At 49.7% G+C, this 19,840-nt stretch overlaps 4 protein-coding genes across 4 annotated transcripts; 3 read left to right on the top strand and 1 right to left on the bottom strand.

Moving 5' to 3' along the window:
• Positions 1-742: 742 nt before the first annotated feature.
• LOZ57_002369 (uncharacterized protein) lies at positions 743-2,428 on the bottom strand (the record flags this gene model as incomplete). The annotated part of the gene is made up of 3 exons (XM_049251443.1): positions 743-956; positions 1,008-2,316; positions 2,371-2,428. 3 exons carry the CDS (start codon positions 2,426-2,428, stop codon positions 743-745), a joined length of 1,581 nt encoding a protein of 526 aa, XP_049109743.1.
• Positions 2,429-3,077: 649 nt separating this feature from the next.
• On the top strand, positions 3,078-4,869 carry VPS36 (Vacuolar protein-sorting-associated protein 36; the record flags this gene model as incomplete). Its single annotated transcript, XM_049251442.1, has 2 exons — positions 3,078-3,115; positions 3,234-4,869. 2 exons carry the CDS (start codon positions 3,078-3,080, stop codon positions 4,867-4,869), a joined length of 1,674 nt encoding a protein of 557 aa, XP_049109742.1.
• Positions 4,870-6,805: 1,936 nt separating this feature from the next.
• On the top strand, positions 6,806-8,938 carry LOZ57_002367 (uncharacterized protein; the record flags this gene model as incomplete). The annotated part of the gene is made up of 1 exon (XM_049251441.1): positions 6,806-8,938. The coding sequence occupies one exon, from the start codon at positions 6,806-6,808 to the stop codon at positions 8,936-8,938; it is 2,133 nt and encodes a 710-aa protein (XP_049109741.1).
• A 5,600-nt stretch (positions 8,939-14,538) lies between these two features.
• On the top strand, positions 14,539-17,391 carry MSB2 (multicopy suppressor of a budding defect; the record flags this gene model as incomplete). The annotated part of the gene is made up of 1 exon (XM_049251440.1): positions 14,539-17,391. One exon carries the CDS (start codon positions 14,539-14,541, stop codon positions 17,389-17,391), a length of 2,853 nt encoding a protein of 950 aa, XP_049109740.1.
• Between the last annotated feature and the right edge of the window lie 2,449 nt (positions 17,392-19,840).

Raw genomic sequence — 19,840 nt, 5'->3', positions numbered from 1 at the left:
TTGCGGCCTTGCCCTACTACCCCGAGACTTCGCCGGCGGCAAGCTGAGCCCGTGGCGCCCGACACCCAAACAATGTTATTGTCGGCTCTGGAACCTGTCGCGATCGGCCGCCGTCGCCAGAAACCCGTGGTCTCTCGCCCCCCTTTCGGCCTCACTCTCTGACCTGCTTCACGTGGGGCCGGCCGAGCCTACCGCGTGCGGTTGAAATGTTTCGCTTGGGGCTCACTACTGATCATCCCCAGCACTAACGAACAACACTGCGATGAATCAATGCTTCAAATCTTATTTCTCTACACCTGATAAACATCCTTGTCGCCATTGGCCTAAGATAAAACATCAACGTCCTTTAAACAAAACCTCCGAGGCATGAAGAAAAAAAAAGGCGAGGGCTCCGCTGAACGCTGCAACCTAGCCAGGGAACACTGCTCCCTTGTATGATTGCCGGCCCCTGCGCGCCCCAACTCCGGAAGACAAAGACCTCTCCGCTGCCCACCCTGGAATGTGCGCCCTTTCCCCGTCCCAGGAGCTAACGCCAGTCCGATTAAAAGCAGAGAAGCAACGGGTCGTGTCGGGATATCATGGAACTGTGAGACGCGGAGCGATCAAGAGCAAAAAGAGAAAAAGAGAGAAATACACCGCCATACAAACGGATAACGGTCAGAGAACGGTGCTGGGGCGGGAGAAGGTCGCACAGAAGAAAAAGATAAATAAAAAAAAAAGATCGCTTGACTCGGCCTGGCGGTTAGATCTGCCCTTTGAGGTCAACCACTCCGTGCTTCTCAGCCTTGGCGGCTTCAAAGAACGGCTGTGCCTTTGCAGTGACAAGTCTGACGCCTTCTGGCTTCTCTTGAAGCAGCTCCTCGGGCACGTGGTCCAGGAGGAAGCGGGCCGCCTGCTCATCAGACTCAAACCCCAGCTCCTCAGTAACAAATCTGATATTGATGTCAGGTTTATACCTATCAACCCACATTAGTCGCGAGCAACAACCATCTAGGGAGCCAACGTACGCTTTACATATATGAGCGAGCGCATGCAATCGTTCTCGGTCAACAAACATGTCCATCAGGTACGCTCCCATATTGGGTGTATCAAGGTACAGCTGGAAAAACCGATGGTAGTTGCCCAGCGCAAGCGCCGAACGCACGTCCAACGCATGCTTCACGGCTGGATCCGCCGCCTCTGCGGCGGTGAGATCCGCCAGCGCGTTGTTGATGGCTGTCCGATTGCGGGTATAAATGAAATAAAGAATACGATACGCCTTGAATTCCATGGGATGGCCTCCAAGATTTTTGGCATACAGTGCCAACAACTGTGTCTGGCACTGGTTATACTCACCAAGGTCCCCCTTCTCCAACGCAATTCGAGCATGGATCTCGTACACGCTGACTGTGAACTCCGTCTTGATGTGTTGAACAGTCAAATCTTGCCGCATGGATTTAAATTGATCACAAACGTAGTTGTAGTTGTTCTCTGCCCGCCATTTCTTCTTTAGCAAATCAAGCGTCTTTTTCAAGATGGGTAGTGGTCGCACTGTGTCTGGATTTGGTGGCGCAGTAAGTCGAAAGTAATTCTTTTCCAGATTCTGACAGCGCCCGATGATCGGTCCCTCATCTGCCTGTCTTGTCGGCGATTGCTCGTATGGCGACCGAACGTTGTGCATCCCTTGAGGGCCACTATTCGCATCCTCGAAACGCCGTTTCCGATTTTCCAAAATACTGTTGAACTTACTTGAATTTTTGGTGGCAATATTACTATCATGAAAATCTGTTCGTCTCCGTTTGTCAGTAGGGGGGGCTTGGGCACTAATACGATAATCAATTTCAGTGCGACTGTTAGCTTTCCTTCGCCAGGGTGGAACATTGTCCATGTTTTCCTCTGTCGTGGACATCTCTGATGATTTTCTTTTCGGGGAATGCTTCTCTATTCGCTGGCGTTCGGGGTGAGTATCTACTGTTTTCTCGGGGGGTAGAGATTGATGCTGCACTGTGCCTCTATTTCGCTCATCTCGAATCATTTCCTGGGGCAACGGAAGCGCGTCCCAGTTGACGTTGTTGAGGTTGTTGCTTTCTGCCGCGTCGGTGATGATCTGTTTTAGTTTTTTCTCCATGTCTTCTCGGGTAATACCCGCAATCTGATATTCTGGTACAAAACTTCGCTGCACATATTGACGCACTCCTGAGGGCCACTCAACCCTTTTCTTTTCGCCGGCAGAACCAGCAGGTGCCGCTACCGCTGGTTTTGTTGGTTTTGATTCTACAGGTTGGGCTTGGGGCGCCAGACTACGGCGTGCTTGGACGGGTATGAAGGCAGGGGTAGCTAGAAGCTGTTAGATACGCCTCATCAACTGAACAGTAGAAACATTCAACTCACCATTTGATGGATACTGAGGCGTAGCGGAAGCCCGCCAGGGTGGAGGGGCTGCATTCATCGCGATGGGATTCAGAACAATACCCAATAGGAGAGCAAGCTGGAACAATAATGAATCAAAAATGGGGGTTTCAATGAACACAGATTCACAATGTGCGCATTCATATAGTACGGGATATGTTACACAACCTTCAAAAAAAAGCAGCCTTGCAAATGAACGCGATTGGGGAGGCTGAGGGTGGTTGTTGGCAGCCGAGATGAGGTGGCGACCTACTCGCTTAGTGCCTCTTTGGGTTTAGCGGGGGGCAAAAGGGCGGTGAGGCGCCTGCCTGGGCAGAACGATCACGTAAGCATGGACATCCAGCCAGCAATGACGGATGCTTTGCTGCAGCGACTACTGATAGATAGAACTTCGACGGTTGGCGGAGGGACGGTGATAAATTTCCTGTGTTTTCTCAGTCACGGAATTGGGCATCATGCTTGACCCCTTTTTTTGGTCCTCTAGATGTTGTTCCAAGCAGTTGATCTGACGACTGCCCTCCGCCCGTCACTACTCCAGGACGAATCTCTGCTCTTCGTACAGAATGCGGTGGGACTATATGAAGGGTGCGCCCTATTCAATGATATTTGAACCCTTTCGGTCGTGTCCCGGGCTAACCGAATGCTGCCTTTTGCCGTACCCAGCAAATATAAGATACCCAAGTATCAGGATGGCCACGCCTACCTCACCTCACACCGCATTTGTTATGTAGGGGCTCTGGAGCCTCGAAAGTATTCCGTCGCAGTTTCATTGAAGGACGTGGATCGTATTGAGTATCAGGCATGGCGCACCTTGATTAGCACAGCTACTACTGCCCCGCTGACAGCTATATTTTGGTGAAGGCAGGCTTCCTGAGGTCGTCTCCCAAGGTTACAATATACCCCAAGGCTCCTAAGAAGTTTCTTGGGCAAAGTCTAAGTATAACAGCGACTGACAATACCGAGTCCGTATCCTCCTCGCTCCAGACTCGAAGTGGTGTGAACCCTTCGGTGCGCCAACCAGAGAGATGCGCCCCTCGACCCGCGAATGCAACTTGGATTTGTCCAATATGCACATTTTCTAACCCCGTCCCGTCCAACTTTGATCCTTCTACTGCCACATCATCGACGCCCATTCCGCCCTGCTTAACATGCGGTATTAAACCTCCACTCACAGTATTATTGAAAGCAGCTATAGCCTCCGCAACGAATCGTAATGTATCTGATCCTACTACCTTGTCCGATAAAACCCAACGGTCCACAAGCGACAGCACAAATTTCCCTACAGCAAGCCACCAACTAACCTCGTGCCCTCGGTGTACCTTCGCAAACCATCCGTCACTGTTGGAATGTGAAATATGTGGCGCCCCCCTCAAAAAGGCAAGTGTCAACACCATCGATCGATCGGACTCGCCCGCTCCATCATTGAGTACTTCTCAATTGGACAATACAGAAATCAAAGAGAGCATGAAGCTATCCTTTCGCGGTGGCGGGGAAAAGGTCTTCCATGAGAGGCTTAACGATGCTCTGATCCAAAGAAAATGGCTGCTTTACGGCGCTCCTCCTGTTCCCCGATCCCCGGCTTCCGGTGTATTGGAAACGGGCCCCTCGCCTAGTGGAGAACTGGCGCCGAGACAGGATCGTGACGCAAGGCCAAAAGGAGTTGGAATTGCGGGGCTCGAACGGAGGGGTTTCCAGTCTAGAAAAAATAATGAAGCGGTAATCGGAAATGCATTTGAGGATTTGGAAGCATTAATGGCTTCTGCAAAAGACATTGTCGCGCTGGCCGAGACCCTTTCAGCTGAAACTGGGATTCAGTCAAATAGCTCGTCTTCGGAGGCGACTAGGGTAATTTCACAATCAGCAGCCGCCCTTGGAATGATTACAACCAAAGACATGCTTTCCGGTGGTGGCTCGGATAATCTATACCTTTCCGAATTGTCCCGCAATCTCGCAGAATATTTGACGGATGACCGGCAAGGCATACTGCGACGTGAAGGCGGTATTATGAGTCTTATCGATCTTTGGTCTATTTTTAATCGTCACCGAAATGGTGTGGAGCTTGTCAGCCCGTCGGATTTTCACAAGGCGGCGGAGCTGTGGGGCAAACTCAAGCTTCCTGTGCGCTTACGACGTTTCCAGAGTGGATTATTAGTTGTTCAACCCCACGATTGGACGGATGAGAGATGCATCCGCTTACTCGAAACTTGGCTGGATGAACTACATACGCAATCTCCTACTAGTGAGATCTTGTGGGATTGGACAGCGTACGGTAGAGGTGTAACGGCCCAAGAAGCCGCTGCGCGTTTCGGATGGAGTGTTGGGGTTGCCTCAGAAGAGCTAGAAATGGCTGAGGAACGTGGCATACTCTGCCGTGAAGAGGGCATCGAAGGAATTCGATTCTGGCGCAACCATATCATAGGTTCCCTAAGTGCTGAAGAAACAATGTCACATACTTTTACAGACACTGTTAGTATATGCTAGCTCCATGAACAGTTGGCACATATCCATATTACTCTGACTGTATACCACTTACTTGAGTATTTCGCCTTATTTATGTCATTATCTAAAGCCCAAATACCTAAACGCCAGAAGTTCAGGGCTGCTACTCTTCTACTTCTACAGTAGTATGTCGGTTAATTCACATATCTTTTGGTGAATTGTCAAGTCCATCCATCAATTCTATCTAAATACCGAAATGATCATTGCTCCCCAACACTTCATTATTCACACATTTCCCAGCATATCAGCGGTATCCAGTAAAATCTGCTTCAACTCTGCCTTCGCAGTTCCCCAGTACGCATTACTTCTAGCCTGGCCATCATCGCCCAAACCCTCTAGCTCAGACTTCCAATACTTTGCAAGTTCTTTCATTTAAAACCAAGTTTGGGTATCAACCTCACATTTTAGAAAGTGGTATGACACAAGGAAAATTCTTGGGTTGGTGTTAGAATGTTCTCAATCCTTGACTATCTAGATAAGAGGTCCTGGTAAACTAGAATTTTTTAACCCTTTGATTTTCAGACATATTAATGGGAATATGAGGGCCCTCTTATTTGATGCTTTTCACTCAAGTCACGATAAAATACCGTTTGAGATCATTGAACATGGAGACGTATTCTTTGACTGCAGAGTTCATGTACTCGAGACCTTCCTTCTCGTGACTCATAGTCATCTGGAAGGACGCATTTCTCAAACATCCAGATTGAGGGTGACTGGGACTCTGGGACGTTTGGATTGTTCTGGAGATAACAAAGTTCAGAACTATGTGGTGCAAGTTAGAAATCCCCTGAGTTCTAGCCTAACAAATAATTCCTGGAGTAATATCCGGACATGCTTAGCCAAGCGGCTCAGACCTATGAGAAGAAAGACCTGATCGAACACTTCTTCAGTAGGATGCTTCAGGGTGACAAACTGACAATAACTACTCTTTAAAGAAACTAACAGCAATCTCATTTCAAAAGGATCCCATATGGCAGCTTGAAAGATGCTCTGCAGGGTAAAAATACATGAGAATTAGGAGATTAAATAGGAAGATTCTAAGGAACCAATAGATTGTAGCAACCAAAGTGTCTGAAAGTGGGCTCACTAAACAATGTCCAAAATCGCAGGATGGGCCTTATATGCTTCAAGTCAGAACACTGCTTTTTTATGTATTGAAATTGACAAGATTAACTATATATAGTTTCTACGGCCATTTGCCATGATATATCTCGCCTGTTGAAAAAAGTTTGATAGAAGAGGGGGCGGGGATTAAGGTTTACGGAGATTCTATTCATCCGCTCTAGCTAATCACATGAAGCTTGGATCTGCAGGTGACGTCTTGGCAACGGGGAAGTGGGGCGAATACCCCGAGAAGGCAGCATCAAGCACGGAGTACTCCGTACATCCCACCAGACAGGCATCAGGCTGCCGTTTGCATGCTTGCATCTTGTGCACCCCGCGTTCTGATGATACTGTGATTTACTTGAAGATAACCACTTAGTACTGACCTAGAGAATGTTGAGTCCATAGCCTGGACTACTTGATATTTTTCACTCATTGGTTGGCAATGGATTTGGCCGTGGTCAGGCCCAGCTCCCATGCCGTGCTTCTAGGACAAGCCCGAGCAGGCCATGTCGCCCTTGTGTCTATAACTGCTGGCACTCTAAGGTATCATCCTCGCCAACAACGATCATTCATATGGCGGGGGTGTTCTGATCGCTCTAACTGGGACAAGCGGGCGGAGGCACATTTACAAAAACATATCGAAAAAGCACATCGAATCTCTATATTCAAACGCTTCTATTTGCTTCATCAGCAAAAAGAGCGTTACCACTCACGTTGTGGAAGTATCTGGAGCATCCCTAAATATTCCTCATTTAGTTGTTACAGAACAACAAGCAACAATAAACAGTCACGTTGGGGGTGGGATCAATCGATGTGGGAGAAGCAGACTGCCCATGAGCGTAGTCGGTTTGAACGAGAGTACGGTGAACTCAAAAGGCAAATTGAGGAAGACCCGTATGGCATGATTTTCGGAAGACGCCTCACTCACCGATACCCTTTTTCATTGGGACAGAAAAGTAACGCATATGGCTCCTTCTATCGACGTATGTTCGGTGTTGATCGCGATGCACCGAATCAATACAGTGCTACATCGAAACAATCCTCCGATCCATCCCACACTGCAGGAAATGATAGCCCTCATCCTCAGGGCAGTAGTTCCTCAGAGACCACCCTAGATAACGATACTATGTTTCAATTTGACCCAATCAGTGGGAGAATGGTTCCTAGAGACGATTCGAAATCTAACAGCACTGGTACTTCGGAAGACGCAATTGATATTCCCGTTCGGACGTCTTATTCCAGCATCGGAGATGCCTCTCCTGTTTTGCAGGAGGTTGAAAAGTCTTTTCAAGATAGCAAAGCACATAACAAATTGTTAAATTCAAGTTTGGAAGGAACATCCGGCCAACGGCGAATCGATGGAGTATGGCTGATGGGAAGCCCACAAGCTGATGGAATTAAAGATTTTGATAACCCGCCTACGCAGAATGGTCACGTCAGAATATTGAACGAAGAAACGGGCCATATTGGATGTCAGCCAAAGCAGTTGACTTCGCGAAAGCACCCACTCTTCACCCGTTTCAAAGATTATCTCACTGCCAAGTTTGATACTTACAGCCACGAACGTGCCGCGAAAGTAAAAAGAAACCAAGAAATGGCAGAAGATGCTCTCCGCTCAGAGTTGACTAACCCCCATAGCATTGTTTACACGGATCCAGAAAGGCTAAACATTGAGTCTCTCCGTGCCCGAGATGTACGCTCTTCATTCGAAGCACGAAAATCCAATCTAGAAGCTCAGAAATGGGAGAGTACACACAATACTTCTACTTTAGATAGACATCCTCATGTGGTTATTGGCAAAGGGCATGTTGCTGCATCAAACCCCGCCCGAAATATCAAAGATATTCAGGAGGAAGACAGAAGACTGGTTGAAGGTATTCGGGCCATTTACGAGGAGACTTATGGACGCATCACCGCAACGCACAGGCAATGTCAAGAAGACGTTGGAAAGAGGGATATAGAGTCCAATACCAATGTCGAAAAACAAAATAATATTTCATTATTCAATAAGCTGGAGAGGGTGGTGTGGGAGCTTGAGCGAACAAATAGTGCTATTTGGAATTCATTGCGTAAATTCGAAGAAACCCAAGAACAGCTGCAACAGATTTCAAACCAGTCGGCCAATCTCCACAATTCTGTGAAGTCTGGACCCGCAGCCTTCGGCCTTTCCCCCACCTCCCTGATGGAATCACAAGGTTACGAGATGGTGTCAGAAATGGGTGACGTTCTGATTTTCAGAAAGACAAAGGTGGATGTTGGAGGCCCCGAAATGAAATATCCCCAAAGCCAACGATCTTGTGCGGACGACTCAACCAACGATCCCAAAAATACCAATAACTATAGTTTCGGTCCGAGCACCACCACACCTGAAGTCAATACTAATACATCAACGGAAACAGCACCAAAAGCACCCTTTGAGGATGATAAATCCAAAGCGAAGCTAGAAGGCACAGAATGGGAACCGACTACACCAGACGACACTATGCCTGGGTCTAACACCGCCTACGGCCATGCTTCCTCACACTCGGTGCACTCTCTAGGCAGTGCGGCTCAACTTGAACAAGATTCCATCATTAAAGATTTCGAGGAGCATAAAACTAGCGGTTCAACAGACCCGCATCCTCCGGGAACCCCCATCACAGTTCGCCGACAGGAAACCCATTATACAGGCGGTCCACCAAACTGGTCTCCATATCAACCAGGAATAGAATCGCAGCCGTCACCTCCTCTACCGTCGGCGTCTTTCCCACCGCACGAGTCCTCAGCAAGCGGTGAGAAACGAGGAATTTGGAGTTCGCTCCGGAAAACACTTCGTCGCATGTTGCTTACCGGAGCCGCTGCTGGAGGATCGTGCTATGCTCTTGGTGTAGTAGCGGAGTATTTCCGCACGGGAGGACAGGATGGATTGGGCCCAAGAGGGTTTACGGGGCTGGGAGGTAGGTAAAGATATGATAACGTCTACAGATGTTAGAAGGTAAGTACGTGGGACTGAAAACAGATTAACAAATATTATTCGAGGAAGCAGGGGAGGTTGTTCAATTTGGCATGTGTTGATGTCTTCTGTTATCGCGGGATTCCCGTTATCTTTTCAAATCAACTGCTTGTAAACATATTGCTCGGGACTTTTTCATTGGGTGTCTACAGAGTGTGTATCGGAGCATACATAGCCTCAAATATAGGATAATCTTCTCTCTTTTACTTTAGCCGCTCCGTCCCTGCAGATAGTCACACAACACGGCTATCTTGTTCCACAGAGTCACAAAAAAAAAAAATGACTTCCTGAATGAGCAACCCCCTAAATTTTGAGGTAGCACGGAGTACAATCACACTCAGCTTCCAAGGATTGCTTGACCAGTCCCCAACTATGTATGTATATGTAGAGTGCAGATGTATCATGGTGCTACATTTCAGAGGCAACGCTGTCATTTTTTGGGGAGTAGCATCCAATTGATCCTTTCAGATTGTAAACTCATGGCATAGAAGCTTAACATCATTCAGGGTGATCCCTTAGCTCAACCTTCATGGCCCAAAAGCAAAAAGGGTTTGTGCACAAATGCAGATCAATTAATAAAATTGTTCCTTTCAAATATATTTTCCCCACTCTTTTAATATTACCTCCTAAATATGTGAAATGAATTAATTTGCTTGTTTTTCTTTTTCATTACTCAGAATATTATTATTTGCCCGTATGTACTCCGTAGGGTTGGAGGAAAGGTTCAAAGTCGCCAGGTGTTTAATCAACACGTGTACGGAGAATATCAGATATGCGATCCTTCTTTTTTAAAAATAGAAAGTGAGCTCCCATATCCAATTGGGATCAGCTGTGTCATCGGTATATTGCAACAGTAAATGTAAAGTGGCCTCGAACGATTGAATTTTAAGCACGAGTGCGAATTACACTCGTCCGTTCCTGTTCGCTAGTCAAGCTGTTCATGAGATCAGCAGGAGTAAGCCCCTTAACCTGGGTGCCTGCTCATAAAACAGTGAAAAATTGCCCGTGAAACTGCCTTGTCATTTGACAAGGACATAGTTAAGTGACGCGAAGCCGCTGAATAGGGGAATGAGCGAGGAAATTTCTCAGCTCTTGCAATAGATTGCAATAGATGAGAATTTGCGTCCAATGTACGAAGTGCATGGATGATACTTAGAAAAGAAAAACAGGAATCTTTCGCCATTTTTGGCAAAAGGGCACACTCGCAGTTCATTGCATAATGGTAATGATGTGGGGAGTGGTCTCGACAGCTTGGAGCAAGAAAAATGCACAGATCCTTCGGACAAACCTGGGAAACAAGTTAAGGCCAATGAACTGGGAATAGCAACCGCCCGACTGTAATCATTGTGGGCTACAGCAAGTCGCGATGGTCTGGAAGGTCGAGACTCTCCACATCTGAATGTCAACTCTGGGCAGCTAGGGCTGGTGTTCCGCAGACAGCCTGGAGAGTACTCCAGAGTAGTCGGTCTTTCGGACAAGGGCGAGAGGCGAAGGAAGCACTGACTGAGAAGCTCTGGCATTGTTATTTTTTCTTTTTTAGAATTTTGGCATGTTGTTTCACGATGAGATTCTGGAACCAGCCGTCGCCTGTTTTATCAAGCGTATACGGAGTACGGAGTACTCCGTGGATCTATTTTTGCTAGTTCATGTAGGTCTCTGAATCAAACGGAACCATGAAAATGCGCTTTCCTTTTCTTGGGAGGGTCTCTGCTAGTCTGGTTTTCAGAGAGGGAGCGATGGATTCGCAATGTCTCTCCTACGCGTGGCATTGCCATGATCGCGAAATAAGAATAGTAATTATTATTTGTTGGCGCGAGGGAACGTTGCAGTGGTGGTCCATGCAGCGGGAAACCGCAGCTCTTGTTCTTGCCGGAGTAACATTTCTGAGGGGAGGGCTCAACAACGTGTCGGCCTAGGGCTTTGGCAGGTGTCGAAGTGATATGGAGAACCAAGGCCGGGTGCTGTAGGGATGTTGGGGAAGGGATCCTGGTTGCGAGAAGTCTCCGGGTAGGTAGGCTCTTGTGCCGGGCGCTCCTGCGCCCTGATATCGTCGATTCGAGAACGCCCAAGTATTGCGATTGCAACGGTGGTGTAGGAGGATGAAGGGAATAATGCACATCGCATCTGGGGTTTCGCGACTGGCCACAGGCCGGACTGCGCTGGCCTCGTCAGACCCGGGAAGAACGCAGTGGCGCAGCATGAGTCTCCAGCCCCAGGCCGAATGCGGCAAATATAACTGCCGATCGCAATTCGCTAGCAGCGAAAGCGGTTTAGCGCCGTACGGCGTTTCTTTCCAGGGGCTGCTTAGCTAATGGTAATTTACGGCTTGGCGGTGTCGTCATGTGCTGCTTGGGTGTTACACTCGGCGGCCGCCGTGCTTCTGGCGTCGCAGTGCGTGCGGCTGCGGCTGCAGCTTGGATGTGTGGAGGTGCATACATATACGGGTGCGCAGGCAAGGGCACGGCTGCAGTCATTGCGCTGGCGCATTTGGGGTGTGCTGTGCCGTGACAGGAGGCGGGGAGGGATGCCAATGATAAGGTAGTTAATATAGAGTGACGCTGCAAGTCATCGGTTGTTTTGCATTGACACTCTGCTTTGGCTTTCTTTAGATTGAAACACCTGAACGCCGTTCCTGTCTTCGGCTGTTTGCGACTTACAGGGCGAACTACGCTGCCTGCTCTATAACAAGTTTCCTTTCAGCTGTTTCAACGGGCTTTTCGGGCGCGGATTTGGGATTGCCAACACTTTGAAGGTTCGTTTCTCGAGCGGCTATTCGTGCGAATTTGGCGCAGTTTTTGGCCAGCGAAGCACGGACAGGTCTCAATATATTGTTGACCAATATCGCGCACCGGCCATGGCGGTGGCTGGCATTGACTCGCCCATCAACACGAGGGCGTAGGATGATCAAATAATGGCTACTCCGTAGATAGCGGGTAAAATTCGGCAAGGGACTGGCATAGCAGCTGGACCAAAACGAAAGACGCACTGTGTCAGTATTCCATGCTTTAGCAATCGCGCCTTCAGCTCTAGGCATCTGGATGGGGACTGTTGTGGCGGTCTTGGGCGGTCTTGCTGATGCCTGGTACTTATGTAGCGCATACAGGGCGTCGATCCAGCCTGTGCAGAACTTGATCACAAATATGACACATCTCGACATCGTATCTCGACAGCGTCCCTAGCCTTATATCGCACCTGAGCGGGATGGGCATGTACGGAGTAGTATCTGCACCCCGTGTTCATCCCCTGAGGTTCGCCTATCCGGGCCCTGAACTAGACCTAGTCAGCGCTTTTGCTGGTGCCATGTTTCTTCTTGCTACCGATGGGCGCTGCGGTGGAGCGGTTTTGCAAGCCTTCCGGAGAAACACATTCGGGCATCATATCTTGAGCAATCTAGGCTGATCTTCGCGCTCACATGTGTGCAGGCTAGTTGCGAGGGAAACATACCGAGCAAACTCCATACTATTGATCAGTAGTTAGTTAGTTGTCCCAAAGTTCCAAGCGGTTGGCGGTCTGGATGCGCACCCATGATTCAAAGCCGCGGGATCTGGTCGCGGTCAGCGTGTCCACGCCCAGGCACGCACGGTCGTCTTCGACGAGCCAGCGGCAAGCCGGCTGTCTCTGCGTGCCGCTCGCCAGATCGCAGCCGTTTCCCGCTGGCCGCTGTGGGCGACGCTCACACGTGGATGGGGAGGCCGAGAAGGGCTTGCACGCGCTGGTAAGTGAAGGGTGCGTGACGGCTAGTAACAAGCCGTACGGATGACCGGTGGAGCCGAGGGCGTGTTACCCCTGACCCCCAAGCCAGGAAAGAGCGCAGCTCAGATCAGGGCCCGCCAAACGGCGGCGCGTGAGTGGCTGCCGCCACGGCGCTACGCCCCTTTCGAGTTTAACTCCGTGCCTGGCGGCTCCTCGCAGTGCAACCAATGGATACGCGGTGGGGCCCGTAAACTTACCGGCGTATCCCTGCCCCGTTCATCTTATCGTTTGCTGGCGGCGTATCACCAGGGGCATTTAACCAAACAAACCCCACTCGCACGCCAATCGCGGGGCGCCGCTGACCATTTTGAAACCCGCTAGCAGCGCCATTGGCCGCACCCTGGCCCGCCCAGTACACGCCCGTACCGTACCGTTGGCTGCGTCTCTGGCCTGCGCCGCCGCCCGGACTTGTCACCTCGCCTGCGCCCATCCTTGTTTCCTCCACCACGTCCTTCGTCGTCGTCCACCACCACCACCTCCTCCTCTTTCTCCATCGCCCGCTATCTCGCCTCCTCTCCTCCCATCACCCTCCTGAGCGAACGCCATCGCCATCTGCGTCGTTTTCGACGCTGCTGCTGTTGGCGCCGTCCTCGTTCTCCTCCGCTCGCTTTCGTCGACACCTAATCCGCGACGGGCGCCCGCCGTAAGTTGGAGAACCCACCCCGACGCCCCCATTGGGCGCAAGCCATCGACTAGCCAAATCGACGTGCTTCTGTACGACTAACCTGCGGCTTTCTTAATTACTCAGACTTCCGATCCACAACCTCCTGTCTCTCCTCCTCTCCTCCTCCTCTTCTTCTCTCCTCCTCCCGCCATCCGACGACCTACCCGTCTTCCCCTTTCCATTTTCTCCTTGGTGTTGTTGTTGTTGTTGTTTTCCTTCCTTTTTTTCTTCAACCACCCTCTCTTCACTCGTTTGTTTCTGTATTTAATTCTTTCGCGCCTCGTTGCCATCCGTCCTGGGGATCACGACCTTTGCGCTTCCATCGCCGCAACGTTCCCCAGCCGAAGCCGACCGTCGTTCGTTAAAAGGGGTCATAGGCAGACAACTTCGGGCCAACCAGGCTGCACGGCAAGAAGGACGGGTAAAAGGGTCTGCTGGGGTATCAGTCATCTCGCTTGGACGACAACTACAGACTCGTGAGTGACACCCAAGGCTGTTTCAAGAAATGCGCGCACAACAAAGGCCTGGATCGCCATCGATGTTAACACTTGAACGTCTTCTGCGAAGATAGTCCCAGCCTGATCGTCCTACCAACTCGTTCATTTGGGATTCCGTTGCTGGAGATACGCCTGATGAGACAAATGATATCCACGTGTGTCTAATGGGACCAATTCAAGTCGACTGAACTGTATGTTGGAAGTCTTCGTTACCTGATGTTTTGGGTGATAACAATCTTGAATCGAATTAGACGCCAACGAAACAGTCTTCGACCTCGAGCCGATTACAAATTTGTATCGTTCTATCGGGCCTGTCACTCTTTATCGCCTGGAACATTTGTTCCGTTACACTCTTTTAAATAGGTACAAACACTGCAGCTTGTTTTGTGATGCTTGTTTGCAGCGATTCGCCGTCCTTGGCCATTGTCGATAATTTTCAACTTGGCTCCTAGTGGTGAACTTGCCCCGTTGCCATCACATTTACTAACCAAAGTCATAGACACCACTTCGCTTCGCGGCCTCAGGTCGTCGATTCCACTCGCTCAGTAGCTCGAACATAAACAGTACGTGGCGCACCTGTTATTCAGTGTTTTTATTCTTGTACTCACCGTTCCATAACCTGGTACAGTCAAATCACCATGCGTTCCATATTATGTACCATTTTGGTCGGCCTGGCGTCGCTCGCCAGCCTGGATCAATGCCAGGCCCTTGGCGCTCCAAATAGCCCTCAGAGGCCCCAATATTATTTTCCACGAAAGATAAAAAGAGAAGTCCATAAAGATTCTCCCGTTTATGTTAAACGTGAGGTGGTGGTTGTGCCTGTGACTCTCATGGTTGGACCGGATGGGAAAAAGAAGGCAGGACCACTGAATAAGATCTTTGGCTTGGAGACACAGCCTGCCACATCGACCTCCACCTCTTCAGAAACGACTACATCCGAGAAATCATCAGAGTCGTCTTCTAAACCTGCTCCTTCCCCTCCGAGCTCATCGCCTTCGGCATCGGAACCGGTTTCTACGTCAAGCGTGCCATTGCCGAGGCCGACGCCATCTACGACATCCTCGCGACCTGCACCGGTGACACCCCGTCCGAGCCCCAGCGATGATTCGAATCCTGGAATCAGCATTGGCCTTTCTGATATCTTGTCGGACCCTATCATCCCTTTGCCAACACCGACACCTACACCATCGGGCAACCCGCCGTCTCAGAATGGGCCAACTTCGTCTGTCGCCCAATCAAGGCCAATTCCTCCGTTGGTCGTTGTGTCGTCTGTGCTTCCTCTTCCATCTGGCACGGGCGGGTCACCGCCCCCTGTCATCCCGGTTGCATCGTCGAGCCCTAACAAGCAAGTTACTTTTACTCCTCCAGTTGCGTCGGGTACTGGTGTCAAGCCCCCTGTGGTAGAATCACCCACACCTATCGTGCCTGTTGAAACTAAACCACCTGTGACTCCCGGTACCAGACCTTCTGGTTCTCCTCCTGCGCAGGAAGTATCATCACCTATTACGCCTGCTCAGACCAACCTGCCGCCCATGAGCTCTGGTACTGATACCAGACCTTCTGGTTCTCCTCCCGCACAGGAAGTATCATCACCTAATACGCCTGCTCAGACCAACCTGCCGCCCATGAGCTCTGGTACTGATACCAGACCTTCTGGTTCTCCTCCCGCACAGGAAGTATCATCACCTAATACGCCTGCTCAGACCAACCTACCGCCCATGAGTTCTGGTACTGATACCAGACCTTCTAGCTCCCCTTCTGCACAGGAACCTTCTCCATCCCCAAATGTATCCGCTGAAAGCACCCCTTCCATACCTCCAGGAACCGGTGTACCTTCACCCGCTACTAGTTCCGTGAAGGAATCCTCTGCCCAGGCGCCGGCTGAGACCAGGCCGCCTATTCTCGGTACCGGTGGCTTGCCAATTAGCATTCCGTCTATTTCTCCGGTTCTCTCATCCAGCGAAGCATCGTCGGCTGATAGCAAATCGACTGTCCCACTTCCGTCAGAGACCAGTAATGTCCCCGTTTCCTCTCCGCCAGTTTCTCCATCCAACGGCGCTTCGACTGCGACAACGCCCATGGACACCGGTTCTCCGAAGCCAGAAAACTCTGCACCTTCGTCGACTCCCGGATCGCAATTCCCAACCATGTCCGTTCCCCCTGTCACGGAGATCCCAGCTGGAGGTAGCACTGGAACGTTTAACTCGCCAACTCCTATACCCTCTACTGGTCAGGCAGATTCAAGCAGTGCCACAATCCCAACTCCAACTCCAATTGCATCTTCTGCAACGGGAACGAAAACCCAGTCATCAGATTTGGTTGTACCGACCCCTTCAACTCCATCCGGTGTTTTTCCTTCCAGCGGAACGGCACCTGGGACTGGCACAATGGTGAAGCCTACCAGCAGCAGCACTCGGGTAGTCGAAACTGAATCGGAGTCATCATCGATATCGAGAGCCACGCCAAGCTCCTTGAGTACGTCTGCTGGTGTTTCTACGCCAATCTCAAGGCCGACGACACCTCCGACGCCAACACCCACCCCCACACCTTCGCGATCGTTGGTATCCCTGTCCACCAATTCTGATACAATGATGTCAGTTCCCACTAGCATTGTCGTTCAGCCTTCCTCAACCAGCAGTCAGGCCCCAAGCAGCACTGCAAGCCCATCTTCCCGACCAAAGATTATTGTCCCACCTACAGACGATAACAAAATTCCGCCAAACTCTGTGACCGTTCAACTTGGGTTTAACGGTTCGCTCACGTACGATTTTGTCGTTCAGAACCAGGGCGCCACCAGCCAAATTTTCTACTATCTTCCACAGGGTATTGCGGATGGTCTTAATATCCAACATTCCCAAGTGAAAGTTCATTCTTTAGTTCCATACGACACTGTTGCCAACTTGGGCTACACAACAACGATCGCAAGAGTCAACATTCCGTCAGACTTGGTCGAGTCGCTTGCCCTCCAACTGCGTACACCAACGTCACAACTGTATAATAATGCTGACCCTTCCGTCGCAACCATAGTATCGATGCTCGACCCAAGCATTCCACTTACTGGATCCCTTCCTGGCGTTAACAAACCCCCTGGAAGTCCCGGACAAGGCAATCCCAATGGACCTGGTAATGGTGGAAATGGCAACCAAGACTCGGGCCCTGGCCCAGGAGGATCCGGCGGTAACTATAACGTTCGGGCAACCTCTGTTGGGATTGGTTTAGGTGTTGTTGGTGGCGCCTCTCTCTACGGCGCAGCTATGTTCTTTGTTGCCCGCCGATACAGAAAGAGACGTCGATCATCCACCAATGAGGAGAGTGTCGTATCTAGTGGATATAACAGCCAGCGCTCATCGGCAAGAGAGGTTGAGCCATTTATGAGTGGTGCCAGAAGTGACGGCTATGGTTCACAACGCAACAGTGGCGGCGGTACTAGTGCCAGAACACAAACTATCAGCCCGCCCGTCATGGCTGAGAACTCTCTCGGCTGGAACTGAACACGTTGTGCGGTTTAAAGCCAGATCTTCCAAATCAGAGGACAGAATTGACCTGGTGTTTCCCGGCGTCCTTGTTGGCCTTCAACTGTCTGGGTTTCACTGGCACCAATTCGAGCGAGGTACACGTGGCTCATGTCAACTAGGATAACTTGTCGACCTTGCGGCTACCTAATGAGCAAGAAGGAAGATTTAAAAAACATGTCCTGTTCTTGAAACATTTCGGCACCGACTTATTTTTGGTTTCTTTCAGCTCTTACCACTTTCTACTCTAGTCTCATTCGCTGAAAATCAGACGGATGCAGACCCAATTTTTACTTCTTCACTGGCCGACAGCGAAAAACATCCACCATACCCGTTTTGCTTTGACGTTTAAAGTTATATTCCCCCTTTGTCTTGCTATAGTATTAATAAAAAGCAAGGATACAATCCTCACGTACATGAGAAAGATATTGTATTGTTTTTTGCCTCATGTTCCATGGACAGAAACTTGCTATATTCAAATTCTGGTCAATCTCTCTGCCTTCAATTTTCAGTTAGATGGCACTGCCTAACTCCGGCCGTTGGAAATGTCTCTGCTCTCTTGACGACGTTTCCTTACCTTCTCCCCAAATCTCCGGGTTAAGGATACGGCCATTTAGGCTTTTATGGACGTTCGAATCAACACTACGCGAGGGAAATATAAGGAAGGAAATGGTGCTCAAATCTGTCGGCTTTATATTTTGCATTTTGGTTTTTTTTCCTTCAACGTCACCACCATTTTGTCCCTTGAAAAGCAAAGAATATTACATATTTATCTAATACAGGGAGTCTCTGATGGAGACGTATTTTTTTCTTCTATCTACATGAATTTCCTAATACTCTCCTTGATATCCCCATATCCTCTTGTCTGGATACTGTCCAACTCCTCCCATCCCTAGCTTTCCTTTTTTTTGTCCACTGCTACCTTGCTCTCTTCCCTGACAAAACTTATATATCTTTTAATACCATCCCCCCTTACTTTCTCTATCTCACACCAGCCGAAGAGAAGAGCAAAACACCAACTTCTCACGGCTACTACCTGGACCAAAATACCCACACGCCTATCGTGGCGTCTCCTCGAACTCATTCTTTTTTCCGGTGTCATATTTGAAATGATGTGTACAAGTCTCCCCAGCTATCCTGACCACACACACTCGCACACTCAACCTGTCCATTCATTTTGTTCCCAGTTGATGTATTTTTTTTTACTCGGCGATACTGTATTACTCGGCATCATTGCTCGAGGTAGATCGGAGCCGGGGGTGCGGCGGTAGAACTTTCCCGCCGCCCCCGCGCAAGGGCCCCCCTTTCCCACCCCCCCTGATTATGATTTGGTGTTGTTCATTCATATTTTGGGTTTTGTCCGCTGTGTCTTGGGGTTCTTGTCATGTACTTAACTCTGTATGGATACTTTTCCTCCAATGAACTCGGTCCTTTTTTATTCCTTTTTCCTACTCCCGCCATGATGCCATGTGTATATGTATGTATGTATGTATGTACTGGAGGTACGTGGCATACGTATCTGCACCGAGGGGAGGAAAGGGATGGCAATACTGAGATACCAGCGATTAACCTTCTTCCAATCTTCCAATTCCCACCAACTATTATTTCACAATAATAGCAAGCCCTTACTATAACGCACCCCACTACACCGAATCTGCGCCTAATCCGGAGGCTATCTACGCCCCCGGGGCTTGGTCGGCGAGCTAGCGGGCCAGTCACGCACACACAGATTAATATTGCCGCCTAGCTAACTCCTCCGTCCATACCACCGCAATAATAATAATAATGCTGGCTGCATCTGGAGCTAACTACGGAGGGGGGGTATCCACTAATAATAATGATGGTGATAGATAATAGCAATAACACACAGTACGTCTTAAAAGTCTTGTGGCGCGCTGTTCACCCACACCACACACACCAATCTTACTACTGCTACTGCTCACGAGAGCTCGGGACTGAAAAACGGGGATACAAAGCGGTCTTGTCCCCTTCCGGCAGACATTCGAGAACACCGAGAGGGGGGCAAGGCAGGGTTGCGATATGTTTTTTTTTTTTTTTTTTGGGCTAGGGTATAGTTAACTAGTGGGTATACGGAGGAGTAACATAGTTCTTCTAAACAGTATAGACCCGCCCGGCCGCCACGGGAAAAAAAGGAAGTAAGTGGGCTGGCTGGTTGGTTGGGCGGGGGTTATTAGGTAGACGACATTTTCTTTCCTTCTCAACTTTTTTTTTCCTCTGGGTGTATGTCGCGATAATAGTCGTCGTCGTGTGGTCCTGTGTGTGCGACTTGGCTGACGCGGTTTGACACCAGCGTTGATGGCGGTAGTGGGGTGGAGCGCAGGGGGATTGGTTCTGCTGGTTAGCTAGTTATATTGGACACGCGAGGCCGGCGCTTCTTGACACACACATCGCAGCCTACGGAGTGCAC

Source organism: Ophidiomyces ophidiicola, assembly GCF_022830035.1.
Source record: "Ophidiomyces ophidiicola strain CBS 122913 chromosome Unknown scaffold_6, whole genome shotgun sequence".
NCBI lineage: Eukaryota > Fungi > Ascomycota > Eurotiomycetes > Onygenales > Onygenaceae > Ophidiomyces > Ophidiomyces ophidiicola.
This window is presented reverse-complemented; position numbering and strand designations above follow the sequence as displayed.